The sequence below is a fragment of the Plasmodium fragile genome (assembly GCF_000956335.1).
Source record: "Plasmodium fragile strain nilgiri unplaced genomic scaffold supercont1.21, whole genome shotgun sequence".
Lineage (NCBI taxonomy): Eukaryota > Apicomplexa > Aconoidasida > Haemosporida > Plasmodiidae > Plasmodium > Plasmodium fragile.
In genome coordinates this window covers 315460-329640 of record NW_012192601.1, presented here as the reverse complement: position 1 = coordinate 329640, position 14181 = coordinate 315460, and the positions used below count along the sequence as shown (strand labels likewise).

The 14181-nt window shown below is 42.3% G+C and overlaps 3 protein-coding genes across 3 annotated transcripts; 2 read left to right on the top strand and 1 right to left on the bottom strand.

Annotated features, from left to right (window-relative positions):
* AK88_02263 (TKL protein kinase) lies at window positions 1-5982 on the top strand (the record flags this gene model as incomplete). The annotated part of the gene is made up of 1 exon (XM_012479894.1): window positions 1-5982. The coding sequence occupies one exon, from the start codon at window positions 1-3 to the stop codon at window positions 5980-5982; it is 5982 nt and encodes a 1993-aa protein (XP_012335317.1).
* A 1840-nt stretch (window positions 5983-7822) lies between these two features.
* Window positions 7823-10663, top strand: AK88_02262 (uncharacterized protein; the record flags this gene model as incomplete). Its single annotated transcript, XM_012479893.1, has 1 exon — window positions 7823-10663. The coding sequence occupies one exon, from the start codon at window positions 7823-7825 to the stop codon at window positions 10661-10663; it is 2841 nt and encodes a 946-aa protein (XP_012335316.1).
* A 473-nt stretch (window positions 10664-11136) lies between these two features.
* Window positions 11137-13268, bottom strand: AK88_02261 (uncharacterized protein; the record flags this gene model as incomplete). The annotated part of the gene is made up of 2 exons (XM_012479892.1): window positions 11137-11261; window positions 11423-13268. The coding sequence occupies 2 exons, from the start codon at window positions 13266-13268 to the stop codon at window positions 11137-11139; spliced, it is 1971 nt and encodes a 656-aa protein (XP_012335315.1).
* Window positions 13269-14181: the final 913 nt, after the last annotated feature.

Genomic DNA, 14181 nt, shown 5'->3' with positions numbered 1-14181 from the left:
ATGTTCAAAGGAAGTAGCAACACAATGAACGTGCACTCATTTTATGGGAACCCAAATGAGAAAGACTTGAGTGACCATCACCCCAAGGGTGTCAACAACGTTTTCTGTAACAACATCATTTCGAGGCAAGAATTTAATAGGGACTTTTTGCGCAGTAGAAACTTTTTGGAAGAACAAAATGTGAACGGGGGTTCCAGTGGCCTTTCGAAGGTCGCCAGTGCAAACAATGGCATGGTGTATGTGAATAACCATGGGGAGTTACTCCACCTGGACTACAATGGGCACGCCGCCCACAGGGGCATCAAGGGGCCGCGGTACGGCGGGCGTGTGGGCAGTCACGCCAACGGCCATGCTGGCGGCCATGCTGGTGGTCAATTTAGCAGACCCACCTTGAACGGAAGCAACGTCTTTAAGAAGATGCCCAGCGGCCAACCTGAATACATACACGCAGACCTCTTTGGAGACAAAACCAACATACACCACAGCCCAAGTCTGAGCAACGCATGCGGCATCAACAACCCACCTAATAACCAATGCAACGTTAGTGCAAACGAAATAATGAGCAAGAGATTATTTATTAATAACCTCATTGAAATAAAGGAAAAATTGAACAACATTAAAAGAGAGAGGATGGAATATGAAAAGGACGACGAAGCCAAGGAAGAGGAGGAGCATGATAACTACATGGTCCATTTAAAAAATTACGAAAAAATAAAAAACTCTTATTCGATGTCAAATGTAAATAAGGTGCAGGAGAAAATTATGAACAAAATGAAATCCCAGGAGGAAAAAAAAAATATATCATACAATAACTTTTTTGAGGATGCTGCAGTGGATGTGGACCACCCTAGCGGTCGCCCCAGCCACCCATCACAGCAGAAGCAGCCACATAAGCACCAGCAGTATGCCAAGTTTGAAAAAAGGAAAAGCGTCGAGCAGAGGCATGAAGAGAGCACTTACGTCTTTTACGACTTGAAGCAGTATTTAGGGGAGAACCACCGGCCCAAGAAGAGCTACTTTCCTGTCCATGCCAGTTGTGAGAAGAAGCAGGGTGAGCGATTATGTGATCGGCTCGGAGAGCAACTGAATGATCCTGTCCAGGATAGGAAGTACGATAGCTACTTTGACCGCAAGTACAACAATTTGAATGAACACCATTTAGAAGACTTCTTCTTGCGGACAGAGGACAAGGAAGGGGAGCAAAAGGAAAAACAAAGTAAGTATGAACAGCTTCAGAAAATGGAGAGAGCAGTCATTTCACCTCACGATCATATGGTGACGATGATGTTGGAACAGGAAGGGTTGCACAACGTTATGCAAAAACATTCAAGCACTTCAAAACCAATGTATACACACAATTTGAAAGGCCTTAAGGTGGTTGACAATGTTATGTGCTGTCTACCTGCAGAAGATGTTAATGTTAAGGGAAAGAAAAACATACCAACGATGATGTACTTAGGGATGCCTTCTTCCTCTTCCCCAGGAGTAGGTGGTGCCATTGGGGCGGGGAACCCATGTGGCAATGTGTTCCACGATGCGAACGTGTATGACGGTCCAACCAGTTTATATCTTAGCAAAGGACTAAGGGATGAAGATAATTTGAAAAAAATGCTAAGCGCCACCACGAAGAAGGTTTTAAATTATGAGCAGGACTATGTATTCCCGTCATCCGACAGGCATGAGCTATACAAAAGTAAAAACAACGCAGGATGTGCTGGTTGTATTGAACACGGAACAGGGACACAGATGGGAACAACATCTACGCCATTAAGAAATGAAAATCAAAGTTACGTGGGAAAAAATTGCAGCTCTGTTAATTATGCGAAGAAGAAAGGAGGCGTCGCCGCTTCCACATCCCCTGCCGCTGGAGCAGTAGTGGGATGGAGCAATTCAGGAGATCACCTAAAAAAGGTGGCAGGCATGAACGAAAAAAATGGCAAGATGGTTGAACAAGTCAAGGGAAGTGGAGCGGGAGGCAACCCAGACCTGCGTGTGCAAAATCATAAAAGTGAAAAAAACGTAGGAAAGAAAAATAGTGCAGGATCCATGAGCAACAATATCAACGTGAACGTCTCCGATACAGACATTAATGGAAATAAAAACTCCAGCGAGAAGAAAAACTCGTATGACAATAACAACGGAGGAGTGATCAACGGCACAAACAACAATAATGGAAACAACGTAGACAACACGGTGGCATATTTTAAAGAAAATTGTTTAAGCAATGAAAATGTGGTGTATGATGAGGAGAAAAAAATCTTCAAAACAAAGGAAAATTGTAATATTAAAATATATAGGAGAAGCTTAGAAAAGGAAAAAATGCTCAACTTTCCTCTAATCCATTTGGGGGAAAATGACGTTATTGTGAAGAGAATAAAATTATATTACCCCTTAAGGAATGAAAATATATTTACAAATATTTCAAAAATTATTTTCATGACCAGCACAAATATCTGCTCGTTATACCTTAGTGACTCGTATCTTATTCATTATGACGATGTGAAAATTCAGTCCTACCTTTCTAAGGGAGGCTTTGGAGTTGTTTACAAGGGCATCCTTTTGAGGAAAGTTCAAAAGGGTGAACTGATGTATGGCGCAAGTGGCAAGTACAGCAGGGAATTGTCAAATCAGCAGAGCTTCCAGGGGCTAGACGCAGTTAACGGTGTTAATGGTAACGTTGGAGGGAGAACAGACGGCAGGAGGACCACACATAGAGAGTTGCATGAAGAGGAGGAGGAGGAAGAAGACAACGATGATAATGATCATAATGACCACCACGATGTGCATGAGGCAGAGTATGGACAGGCACAACAATTGGAAGGACCGCCAAATGTGCTTCATGCCGGGGCTGAGGACAACAACGTAGATGGAGGAAATCACGACGGTTCTAGCAACTATGCAGATAATAGCAATGTGCAGGATGGAGCAGAGTCGAAGGGGAACTCAGGCCACGGCAGTGGACCAAAGGGAAGCAGCCCAAACAAACAGTTTCCCATGAAGAAGAAAAAAAGCCACAATAGCGATAGTAGCAAACTTAGCAGAAGCACAAAAAAATTGTGTAATCTGAGAAACCAATTGATTGAAAAAATATTTGACAATTTCAACAACCCCATCAACCCTAACAGTGCTGCAACTGTTAGCGGCAATGGCATGAATGGTGAGTACCCCGTTAGAGGAGCAGAAACTGAAAAGGCGCACGAGAAACGACCAGCCGAGGAACAGAACGAAGGAGAAGAAGAGGATAACGAAATGGAAGAAAAGAACAAACAAAAAAAAAATACTTGTTCCATTGAGAATATACTAAAAAGTTGGGACAACACCCATGAGCAGCAAAAAAATAAAGCAATCAACCTCGAGGATTATAACGTCAACAAAGAGACTGAAGGCATTTTCCTCACCAAGGGCCACAAGTCGCGCAGCGCCAATGTGCACCAAGGGGAAGGTGCGGAAGATGATATAGCAGGATCAGATGCTGAGGATGGATTAGAGGAGGAGAATAACCCAGCACAAAAGCAAAGAGAGGATGAGGAAGCAGCCGAAAATGTGGACATGAAAAAAGGAGCCAATTGTATACACGTACAAGAAATAAGAAAATTAAAAAAAAAAATGCTCCACTTTATTTATTCCAAAAAAACAAGTGACAAAATAATAATTGACAGAGATGAATTTTTTACCGAAGCCAAAAAAATTATTTATAAATTAAAAATGATGAACAACACGGAACTGGAAAAAAAATACCATGAAGAAATTCTAGCCTACCTGTTGCTAGACGTGTATCATAATAACATGGCATACAAAAACAACCTCTCCTTCCTCTACGTTAAAGGAAAAAATATAATAACCTACGGAGTCAATAAGGAAAGCCTTTACATATTTGACAATAAAAATATTTTCCATTACTACAGTGATAAGTGCATATTCAAAATTGTCTTCATCGACGAGCACAAGGAATTGAAGAAGTACCAGAGCCTCACCGTCTTCAATGTGCTAAATAATGAAAGGATGATGAAAAGCTCTTCCATACTCAAGTACGAAATTAATAAACATAAGAATGGCTTGAATAAGTTAGCCATTATTCCCTTTAGCAAGATGAATATGAGTCACCTTCTAAATGCTCTAATATTTGGCTTTCTAAAATTCCTTTTCAATTTGAGAAAGAAATATCACAAGCAGCCAAATAATTGCTCCTGCTACCCGAATGCGGAAGAAATGCAGAACAACCCCAACGCCAACTCTTCGAACAAAGCCATGGAAACAGAACAAGGGAACCAAAATAATAGCATAAATAATAATACCTTTTTCTCAAGCCTAAAGTATAGCACTTCGGATGTCTGTGGTGGTAGTCCTCTTAATTTTAATAAAGATGATAAAGACTCCATCCTCTTGCAGGAAAAAATTAATATGCTCGATGAGTTCCTCTGTTGCAACTATGAAGAAGTCAGCGCCGACTATGCAGGAGGGAAAGGGAAAATGATGGGTAAGGGTAGCGGGAATAACGACAGGAGTGAAGAGACGGAGAATAATAACGGAGCTGGTAGTGGTGGTGGAAGTGGCGGAACTGCTCATGGTAGCAGCAGACGCAGCAATAACGTGCAGAGGGAGGAGGCAGATAAAATGGGAACCACAAACAAGGCCAACATGCATCTGACCAATAACGGCCCGGGAAGCAGCACCGTGCTCAACACCAACAATACAGACGAGTCTAAAACTACCATGTTGATGAATGTGTCGAGGAACAAAAACGCTTTTAAGGAGTATGGAAATGAGCGCGAGTACAACTACGGTCCGAAGATGACCAACCGGGAGGTGGAACAGCAGCATCTGGAGGATGAAGGCCCAGAGAACAGCGATAAGGAGGACGTGGAAGAACGCGGCAAAGAGCGAGAAAGGGGAGAGGTAGAGGACGAAGAAGAGGAAGATGGGGTAGACGATGCAGAAAGAGCTTTTCACTCACCCCCCGCTCGTGCCGGACGGAACGGAAAAGGTACAGGAGAAAAGGGATTACCTGAGGTGAAAAATGTAACCAGCATGAAGGCGGTAAAAGGGGCAAAAAGTACGGTAGATGGTAACGGGGTTAAAAATGCCAAAGTCACATCAACATCCGTGGAAGGAAAAAACATGTTGAAAATGAAATCAGGGGCAGACGCAAAAGGCGTGAAAAATGTTACTGCAGACGTGAAGGAAGAAACGCCTGAGGGAAAAAGTATAATGAACGAATCATCAAAAGGACCAGAGGAAGAAACTTTCGAAGAGAGCGAAGAAGTCGTACAGGTGAAAATCCCAGTGGCTATAAAAATACACGACCTCAAAGATAGCAAAAATTTAAAAAACTTTTTAAGAGAAATCGAAATATATAAAAATATTCAACGTCCAAATATTTGTACCTTCTATGGAATATGTATCAGATCCAATAAATTAATGTTGCTCTTGGAATATTACCCTAAGGGTAATTTATTTAATTTTTTAAAGAATAAAAATAAAATTCACAAGAAACAAAGACTAGCATGGGCATCAGAAATGTGTCACATTGTACATGGCTTCCATACACATAACCCTCCTGTAATTAATGGAGATATAAAAACTTCAAATGTCTTAATTGATAATAATATGCACTTAGTTATGTGTGATTTTGGAAAAGCTCGATTTAAAAATTCAAAGCTGTATAGTAATTTTGGCTCCTACAGATATATGGCCCCTGAAACTTTTAGCTGCACATCGGAAGTGACTGAAAAAATTGACATTTGGAGCTTGGCATGCTGCATCGTGGAAATATTTTCGAGCAAATACCCATACCATAATTTGTCCAAGAATGTAAAGATCCGACATGAGCTGCTGGTTAATAAAAAGACCCCACACATTCCTAACTTTTTACCCAACTCGATGAAGAAGTGCCTGCAGAGATGCTTCAGCTTCACCCCGGAAGAGAGACCCTGCGCGTATGAGATGTACAAGTGTTTGAAGAAAATCAAGGTCGTTGAGTGATGACGCACCACTCGTGAAGAGGGCACGTATCACATGTTGTGCGCGTATTACAAACCGTTTCCTGATTTACTCCTTTTGTCCATACGACGCGAAAGCGCAATAGGGGGGAAAAGAAAAAAAATGTAAAAACACTACAATACGCATATAACTGTGTTGAAAGGCTACCAACTGTGGTTTACTCAGAGCGATTCATTCGAGCGCATGTTGGCATGGTCAGTATACTATATCCGATTCAGTTACCTACACATACACACACCGAACGCATTAGCGGAGCAAGCCGTCCTTTTCTTAATACTTATATTTGTGCCCCTTTTTGTTGAGGGTGTGGTGCCGTGTTTAGACTGCGCGCCCTTTTGTGCCTTAATTAAATTTACAAGTTTTTTTCTGCGATCCGCGCGTTGCCCACCCAACACCGCGCAAGCCCACAAAAGCATATAATTAACATAAATCATGAGCATCGTTATGTACATATAACACAATACACAATATACATGTATGTATGAACATGCATACGTACGTGCCAAAAATATAGTACGCACTTTTGCACCCTGTCCGGCTCAACTTTTTTCAACCATATGCGTATTTTTTATCCCCCCTCCATACACAAACGTGTGCACATGTTTTAAGCACCCATGTGAAATGAAGCGGGGGTGCGAGTATGTAAATTTTTTCGTCTTGTGTATTCTTTTAATTTTTTTTAAAGAGACGCACAAATTATATATTAAAACTTTTTTTTTTTTTTTTTTTAATTAACCTGTTGTTTACTTTGTTGGAATCGCACAGCGAGCGGGTCTAAAACGAACTCGCCCATCCACACGCGCATCATTTTTAATGATTCCCCCCAAATGGAAAGGATGTATGAACGACATCTTACCCGATCCACGCTGTTGGCATAAAATTTAGCGAACCATATTCCTTTTCCATTTTGGAGAAAATTAGGGAAAGCCCCAAACGTCGCTCATCATAGAGTGTACAAATGGCACACTCAGGCTTTATATATTTTTTAAAAAATTTTATGCAAATGTAGAGACTGGTAAATTCGTCACATTCGCCTTGGTGGCTCAGTGATGACGTGGCGGCTCTTTCCACATTGCATGTAGCGTCGTAGCAGCGTGTGGGGGGGGGGGCGACAAAAAAAAAAAAGTTGTGTAAACGCATTTGAAGCAACTCCTCACTATATACAGGATAAGAAGCATTCCTACTCTTTTCTATCAACTAGGCCATTAGGGTGATTTTTTTTTTTTTTTTGCGCATACTCCCCTTGGCTTCCTGTAGAATGGATGCTTCCCTGAGCAGCCGCAAGAGGGTTGCCGCTACTGGGGTATACATCAAAGTGAAAGAGTTTGTTCCATTATGTCCCATATAACCATATGGGTTGTTCATCGTGAGAGGAGGATTATAAACCGCCAGACCAGCATGAAAATATAACACCCACAGGGTATGCTCTCTTTTGGACTGCCTTTTTTTTTTTTATTCACATGACAATTTGGCCAGTTAAAACGGGGGGGAAGGGATTCCTCCGGTAAAAATATCCCTCACAAAAATGAAAAGGAAGGTACGCAGCTGTAGAAGCAGTACATCCGTTACATGATGGTGAGATAATCACATTATGGCCAGCAGAGTTATGAAACCACCGGTCCATGTAGGAAGCTTACAAAAGGGTGTGACACTTCAATGGGAGGATTCATTTTTTTGGTCAAAGAGAGTAGGATATTCTTGCCACTACGTTTTTTTTTTTTTTTTTACGTTCGTAGCTGTTTTCGATTAGGAACTTTCTTCCCCCAAGTAGGATATATTCCGTTGTTGTCCCGTTAAAACACCATTTGAGGAAGATAAAAAAATGTTGCAGTGTCTTGTGTGGACTTGCCGGAGGGTCGTTCCCCATGGGCACATGCGACTGATTGGAAGCTTCAGGGGGGGAGGAGCAGCATGGACGCGCGTGGGTCATAACGAAGACAACGCAGCGAATACTGCGGAGGGTAGCGCGATAGATCACGTGGCAACTTACCCCGCTGAGCACCCTACTCCCCCCTGCGACAACGACGCCGCTGAAAAAATAACCGAAGAGTACCGGAAAGCGCAACGATTAATCCCACTAAGCGAAAGCGAACTGCAAAAAACAAGAAACATCCTAATCAAAGTTGTAACTACCGAGGACATGAAACGCCAAGTTATGCGCTCGTGTAACGTCCCCAGTTTCTTTCTGCAAGACATTCATGTGAGAAACGATTTTTTGGAACAACTCCGGGGAGACACAGTACATGCGTTCGAGGTGAGGGAGATTTTGCAAAACGAGCAAGAAGAATCCAAAGACGAGAACATTAAAGCAGGAACCATGAAGTACGATAAACTGCTAGCCATTTTCCAACAGTTCATAAAAAAAAATTATTACAAGCAGTGGATTTTTTATGAACATGTCAGGCGAATATGTGACTTTAGCGAGTTGAGCGAACTGGTAAAAAAAAAAAAAAAAAAAAAAAAAGCAAGGAAGCTGTACTTGTACGTTGGACCAACGAACAGTGGAAAGACTTACGAAGCTTTCCAAAGTTTGTGTCAATCAAGGAATGGGTTGTATTGTGCACCTCTAAGAATCCTGGCATGGGAAATCCACAAAAAATTAATTAAACTGAATAAAGTCACCAACTTATTAACAGGCCAAGAATTAATTAAAAAAAAAAATGCAACACACACAGTTTGCACAGTAGAAATGACTCCACTGGATAGACAGTACGACTGTGTTGTGGTCGACGAAATTCAAATGATTAACCATGATACGAGAGGATGTGCCTGGACAAATGTTCTTCTTAACCTCGACTGTGAACAAATATACCTCTGTGGAAGTGACAACATAATCAATTTGGTGAAAAAATTAGCAGACCTTTTAGAAGACCAATTAATTATAAAGCGATTCGAACGATTAACAAAACTGCATGTACAGCAAAATACAGTAGAATGGGAAAAACTCAAGACGGGAGACTGCGTAATTACATTCTCAAGAAATAGCATCATGCTGCTAAAGAATCGACTGGAGAAGCTGAATAAACGCGTTTTTGTAATTTATGGAAGTTTGCCCCCGGAATTGAAGCGCAGGCAGGTGGAGTTCTTTAACCGATACTGCGCTGAGGAGGCAAACATAGGAGAAGTGCACGACACTCACAAAGCAGAAACAGCCGACACCAGTGACAAGAAAAAGGAAACCATTTTAATCGCTACGGATGTTATAGGCATGGGGGTGAACATTAACATAAAAAGAATTATATTTTATTCTTTGCAAAAATTTGATGGAGATAAATTAAGACAGCTATACCCTTCGGAGGTACTACAAATAGCAGGGAGGGCTGGAAGATTTCATCATGGTGTTAAAGAGCCCATAACTGGTTACGTCACTTGCTTTCATTCACATGATTTAAACATTATTAAAAGAATTTTTAGCAGCGAAAAATATGGTGTGCTGGATGGAAAAGTGTTGGAGTATAGCCATTCGGAGTATTCCACTTTTACACATAATTATGATCAGCACGTTGAGTCCTCTAACCTTTTGAGAAGAAACGAGGAGGGGAGATGTTCAGATGGGCAAGGTAGCGGCGCTCACATGGACAGGCCAAATGACACCGCCCGTGATGTAGCACTGTTCGGGGAAACTTCTCCTTCCCTCAAAGGGCACAAAGGGAACATATTAAAGAACGCCCATTTGGTGGATCCCATTTTTCAACAAACAGAAGAAACAAACAACACTTGTACAAAGGCAGGATTTTTTCCTGACTTTAACATGATAAATAATTTGAAAAAAATGCTAGAGCATGAACACAAAGCAAAAGTAGAGCTGCATGAAATTATGACCATACTGGTAGATTACGCAAAGCTTAATGAGCATTATTTTTTCCTAACAAAAAATTACAACCAAATGATAACCATTGCTAAATTTTTAAAAGGCATAAAACTGGACAACGAAACTCTCTTTGTGTATACCCTTGCCCCAATAAATGTAAATGATGTTAATATATTAATTACGTTGAGAACCTTTGCTTTGTGTCATGAGCTGCTAAATTGTGTGGACTTTTTTGAGTGCATAAATGGAGATATTGTACCTGCTGCGGCTACTACAGGGGGGGGGGTTGAGGAGTTAACAGGGGGGCATTGCTGCTACTCGGGTGCCCTCACGGACGGCTTACCTTTCCCAGGAGGCACCCTGGCCATGAAGAGGGGCGTCCCGCATAGCGGCGTCCAGAATAGCGGCAACGCGAATGGCAGCATCGCGAATGGCGACGCCTCCCCTTCAAATCGTAAACAGGGTAAAGAAGAATTATCAAATTGTCGCACCGATGGGGAGATTTCCGCCCACTCGGCGACGGACCAGAGTGCAATTCGCCTTGACTTCCCATTCAGCGTAACTCCATGTAGCGCGTCCCAGGACCATTCCAACCACCCGCACGTGGGGCTAGAGGAATGTCTGAGCCTGCTGGAGATTTACTATGAAGTAATCGACCTGTACTGCTGGTTACACACAAAGTTCCCAAGCATTTATACAAGCATAGATTCAGTAAACGATGAAAAAAAAAAAATCACCAACGCAATTATACAAGTGTTGGCACAGTCGTGCGAGGGGGATGAGGCTGTTTGGTGGGGGAACACCGCTGCAAGGGAAATAATAAACGGGCTGCCCTTCCAAAAGAATCCATGAACGGGGCCAAACTACAAATTAGAGAAGACCACCCCACACGGCTCCGCTGCAAGGGTGTTGTTAAAAAGGGTGTCACACTGCAAAAGACACCCCATGAGAGACACCGCCTCCGCCGCAACGGTGTTCGCTTAAAAATGTCAAATGTGTCTGCTGTAATAAGTAAACTAATTTTTGTTGCGGAGGAGGCTATCATATGTACATGCGCGCTCTCAGCAGATTTATGCCTAGCTAAGCATTCGCATTTGCCTAGCCAAGCGTGTCTCCTTGCACATATTTTTTTTCGTGACGTGTAAGTGAGCAAAAAGTGTACTACTTTTGCTTACCAATTTGTGAGTTGTTATCTCCGCAGTGAACACAAAATCTTCTACACATTTTGCAAATTCAAAACTCGGCCCGTTCCTCGAAAAAGTGCCTTTCGCTCAAAATTGCACCAAATCCCTGCACAGTGTTGTCGTTCTCTCCCCCCGAAGCGCTCATGTAACATTTGCGCTGTCCTCGTTGTTCACACCTTCTGATGGCAAGGGGGGCGGGTTCGTGTCAGGCGCAGACGCGTGCGCTAGCATGTCTTCCGAGAAGCCCATGGGCATTTGCGGCCAACCTGTAAAAAAAGCGCGTCAATTACGCAGTGCAAGCCATATAAGCGGAACAACGTCAGGGAAAAAAAAGAATACATAAAAGACAAACGTGATGAACAAAACAAATGACTGCGGTAGATTGCACGCGTAAAATGCATCACATATATGGGGATCCTCTTCTTACCCGGAAAACTCTGCATGAAAAGTGGGTCCATGGGTAGCTGCTGGCCAGGAGCCATCTGCTGACCACTGGGGAAAGGCACAGCACCACCTTGTACCATACCATTATTCATAAAAGGAAAATTAAAAAAATTGGGTAACATAGGGAGGGGAGCATTTAAAGGAATGTTATTCGCATTTTGATAATTCGATCCTGGTGTATTAAAATTCTTATTGTTAGAATTCTTTTGTGAACTGCTTCTCCCACTTTTCGAGTGAGAGTCGTAAAAGCTGGATGACGCATTTGCATTCATTAGCTCATCTGAAAAGGCATTGGTACTCTTCCCCAAGGGGATAAAATTTGGGTTGTTTTTATTTTTACTATTTATTGGAGGAGGCATAACCCCGTTATTATAATTTTTATTATTCTTACTACCCCTTCCGCCTCTCCCCCCTCGGGTACCTTTTCCGTTTCCGCTGCTTCCTGGGAAAATGGTACTCAGATCTGTAAAATTAGGGCCACTAGGGTTGCTCAACGAATCCATATGCATATCCCCTAATGTGCTGAGGCTGCCTGATGCGGGAGGGAAATCACTAGTACCATTGGCACCCGTACCATACATACCTTCATTTCCATTTTTAATCAAATCCTTAGCAGTGGAGTGATCTCCGCTTTCCTTATCTGGGTTCAGTTCGTTCATCATTCGTTGGTATTCCAAGTCGATTTTTATTTTTTCTGTCCTGGACGTTTGTCCATAAGGCATGACCCCTCTGGGTTTATCATATGGTGGTGGTGGCATGCCGGAGGGAGGTGCGGGAATATTTCCCACTATGCCATTGTTACCGGAGGCACTACCCTTTTCAGGCGAGTGGTCCAAATCAGTGCTCCCATTATTATGCTTAGCTAACTTGCAGTCAAGTGTTATGTGCCCATGGTCCCCACAGAGGTTACATTTAATTTCTGGTTTCTTAAAATTTTGAAGATTCATATTTTCCGGGCACTCGAAAGTCATGTGCGAACTAGAGTTACACATGGAACACCGTTGTACATCTAACTGATTTATGTTAATGCCATTCACAAGTGCCAATTGTTCTAGTCCCTTTTTCTTATACTCATCATGTAGTGGGTGGAACGGATCCAATAATGGGGTAATTAAACTAACGGCCTTCTCAACACATTCTTCACTATCAGCAGATATGTGTACATGCTTAGGCATATTAGCTTCAATTTCTGTTTGGTGGTCTGTTTTTTTCCCTTCTTTAACAGTACCCTTACCACGGATGCTTATTTGTGCACCACTCTCTGCCTCCAACCTCTTATGGTTGCAACCCCTAGGCCCAATAATTAACCCCATGAAATTATATTCAGGATATTTGTCAATTGGTATTTCAATTTTTCTTACTTTTTTAATTGGCTTATAATTTGGAGGGGCTACGAACCCATCTACATGTTTTAACAGATATTCCACCAACCGGTGGTACTCCTCGATCATGCAATTCCTTACTCTTGCTTCTCTTGTATTTATTCTACTTCCATTTTTATCATATATAGGAGGTGGAGATGGTGGTCGAATATCTGGGTCCACATATTCCAACTCTCCTTTATTTAGCTTCTTTGTCAATTCGTCGTATCTCTGTTCACGCAGGAACTGGTCAAGTTGGGATGGAGTTAACCCTGGGGGTAAGTCCACAAAAGGCAGAGGTAAATACGGCTTGGTTTCTTCTGGTCCCCATTTGCTTGGCACTACTTTGTTTTCTACATTGGTCCTTGCTGAGCTGTTTCCCCACCTGGACTTTTTTTTAGAGGTTTCGTCGCTCAGCTTTTCCACAGGGGACAGGTTGGCTAGCGCTACCAGCGGGTCATAGTACATGTTTGTCGGGGGGAGGGGCAAAAAATGGGTCTACAATTGCTGCAGCGGAGTGATATAGGGGGACGTCCTCCCTCTACGAACACAAAAGAGATGCTCCCTTTTTGCTATATGTACTGTTCTGCAACCCACTCCCCCTTGCTCATACGCACTTTGGGTAGATCTTCCCTTTGACAGGATCGCTATACATATAGATACATATATATATATATATATATGTGTGTGCTCCTGCGCGGGAAAGGTATGCCACGTTCACGTGGGTCACTTTTTTGTGTGCGTACGCCCCAGTTGTATGTGCGGTTGGATGGGCCAACGCGTTCGCACGAGTCTTCTCCGTCCAACCGCTCAAACAGGAGGGTCTGCAGCAATCAGGTACATGATCTTGTGAGAACACCCCCTCCCCTACACAACAGTGTTTGCTCGAAAAGGGTATCTTACGATAATGCGAAGTGGCACTTGAGTCTCCCCAACTAAGCTTCTACGTCCATACCATTTCGCTAAACATTATGGTATATATATGTCACACCTGGGCATGCAGGCGCAATGCGGGAAAAGAACGAACAAGAAGCTTTCCCTAAGAGGCAGCGGAGACAGAGGCAATGGCACTCGCAGTGGAAGTGACAAAATTTCTCACCGTCAACGCATAAGAGTTATACAAGTATATGCATACACGAATGCGTACGTTACAAATATATTCTTTGGGGAGGGCCAAAATATGCGCTTAAAAAAAATGGCTAGTACTTTTTTTTTTTTTTTTTTTTGTAGCCTTTGGGCGCAAATTCCTCCTTTTTGCTTAACTTAGCGGTTATTTGGTAATTTAATCACGTTGCCCTGTTTTGTTACTGTGCTATGAATGTACTTATATGCATTATTTGTATTGTATGAATTACGTGATTTTTTTTTTTTTTTTTTTTTT